Below are 7,835 nucleotides of genomic sequence, written 5' to 3' on the forward strand. Positions count from 1 at the left end.
CTCTAGAGTGCTGGAATTAAAGGCCCATGTCACTAGGTCTGATTCCTCTTCCAATTATTGTTGCCTGTATGTGTGTGAGTGTAGGCCATGTACTAGTACCCAGGCAACCTACCAGTGGCCACACTTCCGAAGGAAAATGATTCTCTGTTCCATGGCAGCCATTAAGTGCCAATAACTCCTCAGCTAAGAGTGAGGCCTGGTGACTCACCCTCATTCACACTAGAATTTTGACTGTATTGATCTTGTATAGGTGATTGTAGCTGCTGTGAGTTCATGAGCGCAATGAACATGCCATGTCTGCAGAAAGCATTTTATAACACCCTCCTGTCTCTGGCTCTCTCTTCTTCAATATTCCCTGAATCTCGAGGGCAGGTTGGTGATAGATGAGTCTTATTTAGAGGTGAGCACTCACAGGAACTTATTTTCAGTACTTTGACCAATCAGAAGTCTCTGTATTAATGGATGCCCACTGGAAGAAAAGGAAGTTTCTCTGGGGCTGGAGAGATGGCTCAGAGGTTAAGAGCACTGGCTGCTCTTCCAGAGGTCCTGAGTTCAATTGGCAGCAACCACATGGTGGCTCACAGCCATCTATAATGGGACCCAATGCCCTCTTCTGGCATGTAGATGTACATACAGACAGAGCACTCATATACATGAAATATATAAATCTGAAAAAGGAAGAAAAGAAGGAGGAGGAGGAGGAGGAAGAGGGAAAGGAGGAGGAAGCAGCAGCAGGCTTCAATGACCAAGGTGGAGAGCAAAATAGATTAGAGCCTCAACTTTGTTCTTATCACCATACATATTAATAGATTCTGCTTTCCTAGAGTGTGCAAATGTAATATTTTTCTATTTTTAAAACCTCTCACCTGGGCAGTGGTGGCGCACACTTTTAATCCCAGCACTCGGGAGGCAAAAGCAGGTGGATCTCTGAATTCAAGACCAGCCTGGTCTACAGAGCAAGTTCCAGGACAGGCTCTAGAGCTATATAGAGAAATCCTGTCTCAGAGAAAAAAATAAACAAACAAAAGAAATGCCTCTCTGTGCAGTTAAAAAAATGTATATTGTAAAATATACATTACATTTACATAAAAACATATATTGCAAAAAAAAATAAACTTTTTTGAGACTGAGTCTCACTTTATAGCCCCAACTGACCTGGAACTTGCTGTGTAGACCAGGTTGGCCTCGAATCTGTAACTGTAACACTTGAGAAGCAGAGACAGGAGGATAGCAAACTTGAGGCCAGTCTAGGCTGCACAGCAAAGACCTGATCTAAAAATTTAAAAAAAAAATCTCTGTAACTAGAAACTCTATTAGAATTTTTCTGAACTATCATTAAAATTATTTTTTGTATAGCTAATCAAAATGAGACCTTTAATCTCAGCTCTCAGGGAGGCAGAGGCAGGTGGATCTCTGTGAATTCAAGGTCAGCCTGGTCTGCAAATCGAGTTCCAGAACAGCCAGGACTATACAGAGAAACCCTGTCTTGAAAACAAACAAACAAACAAATTAGAATTCTTTTGATTGTCATTACAATTTTTATAAATAGCTGTTCAAAATAAAACAATTATAAATTTTTATAATGTATAAACATAAATGGTAAAATTCTATCATCAATCTGCTAATGAGATAGATGGGCTGAGGCAAATCATAGTTTATAAAATGAAGAGCACACCTGGGGATGGATGGAGGGGCTCAGCACTTAAGAGCACTTGTTGCTCTTGCAGGGGACCCAAGTTTGGTTTCTAGTGCCCACACGCTGACTCACAACTCCCTGTAACTCTAGCTCTAGGGTATCCCATGGATATCTTGCATTACTATAAGGTCCCCAGCCTGCTGAATCAGCACCACACTTATCTGTGCCAGGCAAATGACTTACCAGCAAGCCACAGTCCCCAGGCTCAGAGATATTTTCAACTATAATCACCTCACATTATCTACCACCCACCAAGTAGATGCTGGGCCCTCCTGAAGAGGGAATCAGATCTCTGCAGGGTAAATTCAATATAGTTCTCTATTTTATTGATACACCACTGCACACACGAGGGAAGCAGTGCTTTTCTGGAAAAGACTGGAGTCCATCACATTTCGGATGTGGAAGTAAACCCTGATGTGGGTAAGGGACTCTGGCAGTCGGAGCAGCTGCAGTAGGGCTCCGAGGAGCAGTCCCGCTTCATGGCAGGCTTCTGGGCGACGATTATGCCCTCCAGGTCTCTCACTTTGTTTTCCACCATCTGAAGCTTTTTCAAAATCTTCTCTTGCAGACCCAACGACAGGAAGATATTATTGTCTTGAATCTGGCGACCACTTCCTTCTGGGTTGGCTAGCAAAGCCTGAAAAAAATCTGAGCCTTTCTTGTAAAGTTGGTAGAGTGTGATCACAAACACCACTATTTTCTAAAATGAAACAAGACAAGTGTTACTTGGTTGTGTGAATGAAAAGTCACAGGCAGCTACACACCCAAAACAGAACAGAAATCTTCCAGTAACAATCCCTCATTCCTAAGCTAAGCTTTCCCTTTAACAAAACATTTCACACCTACTTTTTTAAAAAAGATTTATTTATTATGTATACAGTGTTCTGCCTGCATGTATGCCTGTAGGCCAGAAGAGGGCACCAGATCTTACTACAGACGGTTGTGAGCCACCATGTGGTTACTGGGAATTGAACTCAGGTTCTCTGGATCAGCAGCCAGTGCTCTTAACTGCTGAGCCATCTCCCCAGCCCCTTCACACTTACTTTTAATCTTTTAAAAGACATTTTAATGTCATATTTTATTTTATGTGTATGAGTGCTTTGCTCGCATGTATATAGATATACCACTTACATGCAGGTTTCCTCCATGGCCTCTGCATCAGCTCCTGCCTGCATGAGTTCCTGTCCTGACTTCCTTCCATGATGAACAGTGATGTAGAAGCATAAGCCAAATAAACCCTTTCCTCCCAGGTTGCTTTGGTCATGGTGTTTCATCACAGCTAACAGTCCCCCAAACTAAGACATTGGTCACAGAAAAATTGCTTTAACATGTTAGAATAGATTCCTGGTAGGATAAAAACAAACCCATAAATTTCTTTCCTTATAACAATTAACACTGCTTATTGAATACACATGGATTAAACTTGCTACACACTCTATCTCCTTTAAAAGTCACCACAATCCTATAAGGCATTTCTACTAAGCCCATTTTACAGACAAGGGAAATGGGGCAGAGGTCCAATGAGTGATCTCAGTTCACAGAGCAGATAGTTCACAAAAATGTACACCAAGCAGCCTGACTTCTGAGCCCACGCAGCTGCTTATTCTGGTGTATTGCTCCTTTTTGTGTGTACACTTTTCCCCATTTTTTTCTTTTTCTTTTCTTTTAGAGTTGGGGTCTCATGTATCCAAGCTGCCCCTCCAACTTGCTATTAAATTTCTAATCACCCTACCCTACCTTCCAAATGATAGAATTACAGTCATGCATCGCCACATCTGATTTCTGTTTTTGTGATTTTGCCTCAAGTGCCCAAGAGTCTGAAAGCTCATCTCTCTGATTTCACTAAACTAGAAAGTGTGTGATCTTATCTTACACTCTGGTATTAGATAACTGAAATGTGTTTATGTATGCGCACACACACACACACACAAAATCTTGTATTGATGACATATGTTATTTGTTGGATTCTATTATATGACCTTTTGAACAAGAACTAAATTTGAAATCCTGAAAATTGGGTTCTAACACCGGCTTTCCCAGCTCTAACAAAACCATATGAACTTGGGCAGGAACTAAGTTACCCCACTTCTAAAGTGGCCATGATAATCTCTGGCCTGCCTATTATGCAGTGCTTTCTGAACTTAAACTTGGATGTGCATTCAACCATGATTCCTAAATGGAAAAGCTATAAAATGATCCAGTAATAGCTTCTCTGTTTACTTATCAAACAGACCTTTAAGAAAGCTCTCATCCTCATGACTGTCTATAATTCAAACACTTGAAAGGTCGAATGAGAGACATAAGGGTCCAGTGTTAGCTTTCACTATCTAGCGAATCTGAGGTCAACCTAAGCTCCAGGGGTCCTTCTTAACAAAACAAAACAAAAGCCCTCTTTAAATTTATCTCCTTAAATTTCCATTGAGTCTTTGTGCACCTCACTTTCTTCACTTCTCATGTGAAAATAAACTCCATTTCATGGAGTTATTAAGATTTCCCAAAACACTGAGAACCATGCTATAAATGAGTTATTTTATTATTATTAATTATTATGGTATTTTGAGACAGGGTTTCTCTGTGTAGCCTGGCTATCCTGGAACTCACTCTATAGACCAGGTAGGCCTAGAACTCAGAGATCCACCTGCTGGAATTAAAGGCATGTGCCCCTACTGCCTGGTGAGCTACTATTATTATTGAAGGTTAGACGAAATTACACAAATTCCCAATGTTCCTTATAATCACAGCCTGTTAAATTTCTATTCCACCAAAAAGGCCCTGTATATTTCTGGGGCTTAGCACTGTGATGATTGAACTCACAATTCCCTATCAGTTAAAGAGAAAAGGCAGAAAAAAAATCCATGGCAATACAAAGAAAACACACACACACACACACACACACACACACACACACGAGAGCCTGGTTGTCCCACAGTGTTTATTCTTTGAACATGGTAGGCTCTCAGAGACAAGTGATCAATTAAGTTTGGAATCAGATGACTTTCTCAAGTGATGAACTTGTCCAAATCTATTTTATAATAGAGACAAGCCAAATACCATTATGAGAAAGTGTTTTTATGCTCACAACCTAGTTGGTAGAGGTTTTCAAGGACAGCGTACTTTCAACCAGCTCGAGAGGCAGAGACAATGACTAACCTCCCTCCTTCCCTGATCCTTTACGTGGACTTACAAAACTGAGTAACCGCAATGTGAAAGAGAAGTAACCAATATGGACTTTTTAGTCGGAAATGGTGGTGTGTGTCAGACCTCAGGGTGAGAGCTTGGGCTGAGGATTAATGAAGCAGGAGGACCACAGATTTGAAGCCGGCCTTCTACAGTGAGTTTAAGGCCAGCCTAAACTACCACCTGTCTTAGAACTACAAAAAACCAACAACTCGGCCCCCCCCCCCAGACTTAAATTTCTCTATATGAATACAACCTGTATTGATCGAACGCTTCGTTTCCATAAGGCAAATAATCCAATTGCCAACAAAACCAAAAAGGAAATCCCTAGGATGACTTGCACAGCTGGCGCGAGATTATCTAGTATCCCCAAATTTGTTGGCGGAGGGACACTAGTCTCTCCTACAAAAGTTGCTTGTAACCAATTCCATATCGAGCTGCGAGCAAGAGCATTTAAGAGGTTGTCCCAGGAAGAAGTTGCCGTTGGAGATGTTGGCATTTTTAAAACGGCAGCTGTAGGAACTACATGTGCAGAGGCTTCAGGAATCTAGACATGAATTAGGGAAAGCGTTCAGGGAGCTCAGGTGTTCTGGAACCATTGTGAGCTGTGCTTTGTGATGTCACCACTCTGAAGGCTCAGCTTCTTTCCACTCACCAATGACCCTTCTTACTCAAGAGCAAGCAGGCGCTGGCCTGTGTTTTTAGTTCATTCATACTGTGCTCCGGTCTTTAGCTAGTGTTGGTTCTGACACAGAACATCCTGTGTCTGCCTCATCTGATAAAGCAGCCAGTATTACTCAAAATGGGGACAGTTGGGGCAAGGAGTATAGCTTGGTTGTTAGTGTTCTTGCCTACTACACACAAAGCCCAAGGTTTGACCCCAAGCACTACAGAAACAGGCCATGGTAGCTGCCCTCATTTGGTTTCTATTGCTGTGATAAAGAACATGAGCAAAAGCAAGCGGAGGTGGGGAGGGTTATTTCACCCAGAAGATTATAGTCATCGAGGGAAGTCAGGGCAGGGACTTGAGTAAAGTGGTGGCCATGAAGGCATGCTGCTTATTAGCTTGCTCCTCACGGCTTGCTTGCTCAGCCTGATTATTTATTTATTTATTTTTAACGTGTATGGGTGTTTTGCCTGCATGTATGTCTGTGCACCATGTGCCTGAATAGGCCAAAAGAGGGCACTGGGTCCCCTGGGACTGGAGTTACAGACATGTAAGCCACCGTGTAGGTGCTGGGAATCCAATCCAAGTCCTTTAAACAAGTAGTCAGTGTTCTTAATGGCCACATCAGTACTTCTTAGTGCCCATAGAGAACATTTTCAGTACTTCCACACAGGGTAGCAGTTACTTTTTTTCTGAACAAGAAAGCCCAAGTACATTAAGGCTGAGAGAAACTTGAAGGAGATAACATTTAGAAAGGACTTTTTTGTTTGTTTGTTTGTTTGTTTGTTTGTTTGTTTGTTTTGAGACAGACAAGGTTTTTCTGTGTAACAGGTCTGTCTGTCTTGGAACTCACTTTGTAGACTGCAGGCCAGCCTGGACTACAGTGTAAGCTCCAGAACAGCCAAGGCTACACAGAGAAACCCTGTCTTGAAAAACAAAATCTTCCTCCATGGAACTGTTACACTTCAATATTGTTCACAATTTTTTTCATTTACAATATCATTTGAATAGGTACTTTCGTGCTTGCATAGAAAAATAAAATTGTTTTGCACTGCAGGGTTTTCTATGATTATTTCTCAGCTACTTCTAAATATTCTGTTACCTAGTAAAAAGGTATTATTTAGCTCATAGCCAAAATTGTACTAAAATTTAAAGATACTGGATCTTAAAAGCCTTAAGTTTAAATCTTTAAAAGTTAAAGACCACTGCCAACTGCATGAGTTTTGTTTGTTTCCTAGTTTTATGCTTTCCCTTGGTCTGATAAAAGATCAGACTGTGGCAAGAGAGGAAGTTAAAGGAGGCTCACAAGAGCCTGTCCTTTATTAAAGACAAATTTTACACCGTATTCTAAACTTCCAATGCATAATTAGTAATGAATGGACATCTGAAAATATGGCTGTCTGTGTCTTGGAATTCTCTGCTGTCGGGTATGCAAAGATCTGCACTTAAAGTGCACTACAGGCCTGTACCATGTCTCTCCCTAACTAGTCAGCTACACAGCACAGCCCCAGGATGGCATGGGGCCCTGGAAACTCCAGTGAAATACCATTGTATCATATCAGAAACTTAACTTTGTCAAATAGCTCTTTATCCATTTCCTTTCTAGGACCCATTACAACTAAAAAAATGATAATGGTCCTGTGGTGGCTTGAACGTAATTGGCCCCATAATCTTACAGGGAGTGGCACCGGCGGGGGTGTGGTCTTGTTGGAGGAGGTGTGTCAGTATGGAGGTGGGCTTTGAGGTGTCATATATGCTCAAGATACCACTGAGTGGCTCGGTTCACTTCCTGTTGCCTGCAAGGTGTAGGACTCTGAGCTACTTCTCCAGCACCATATCTGCCTGCATGCCACCGTGTCCCACCATGATGACAATAGACTGAACCTCTGAACTATAAGTGAGCCATCTCAAGTAAATGTTTTCCTTTATAAGAGTTGCCATGGTCATGGTGTCTCTTCACAGAAACAGAAACCCTAAGACAGGTCTTACTTATGCTAGCAAATGGTTTGAGAAATTTTAATATTAATCATGTTACTAAAATCCCTTACTACCCACAGGGGCAAGCTATTGTGGAATGACATTATCAGATACTTAATTGGCAAATTAAAAAATAAATAAGTAAATAAAAGGGGGTATTTACAACCACCTAAATCCTCACACACTATTTAGCTATGCTAACTTTAATTTTTTTTCATTTTAAAGGATAATGCTTTTTCTGCTCCCCAAAAGCATTTGCCCTAAAGGAGACACACCTAAAGTCTATGCTAAATAAAAAGAAAGAGATGGGCATTCTAA

At 41.3% G+C, this 7,835-nt stretch overlaps 1 protein-coding gene across 1 annotated transcript; it reads right to left on the minus strand.

Moving 5' to 3' along the window:
• Positions 1–1,996: 1,996 nt before the first annotated feature.
• On the minus strand, positions 1,997–5,481 carry Tmco2 (transmembrane and coiled-coil domains 2). Its single transcript, XM_059256097.1, has 2 exons — positions 5,130–5,481; positions 1,997–2,396 (listed from the first exon to the last, which is right to left on the minus strand). The coding sequence occupies exons 1-2, from the start codon at positions 5,370–5,372 to the stop codon at positions 2,082–2,084; spliced, it is 558 nt and encodes a 185-aa protein (XP_059112080.1). The 5' UTR covers positions 5,373–5,481; the 3' UTR covers positions 1,997–2,081.
• Positions 5,482–7,835: the final 2,354 nt, after the last annotated feature.

Source organism: Peromyscus eremicus, chromosome 2 (assembly GCF_949786415.1).
Source record: "Peromyscus eremicus chromosome 2, PerEre_H2_v1, whole genome shotgun sequence".
NCBI lineage: Eukaryota > Metazoa > Chordata > Mammalia > Rodentia > Cricetidae > Peromyscus > Peromyscus eremicus.

Coding starts and splice junctions, on each gene's coding strand:
- Tmco2 (XM_059256097.1), bottom strand. CDS start 5,372: ATGCCAACATCTCCAACGGCAACTTCTTCCTGGGACAACCTCTTAAAT. Junction 2,397..5,129: donor GAAGCGTTCGATCAATACAG/GTTGTATTCATA, acceptor GTTTCATTTTAG/AAAATAGTGGTGTTTGTGAT.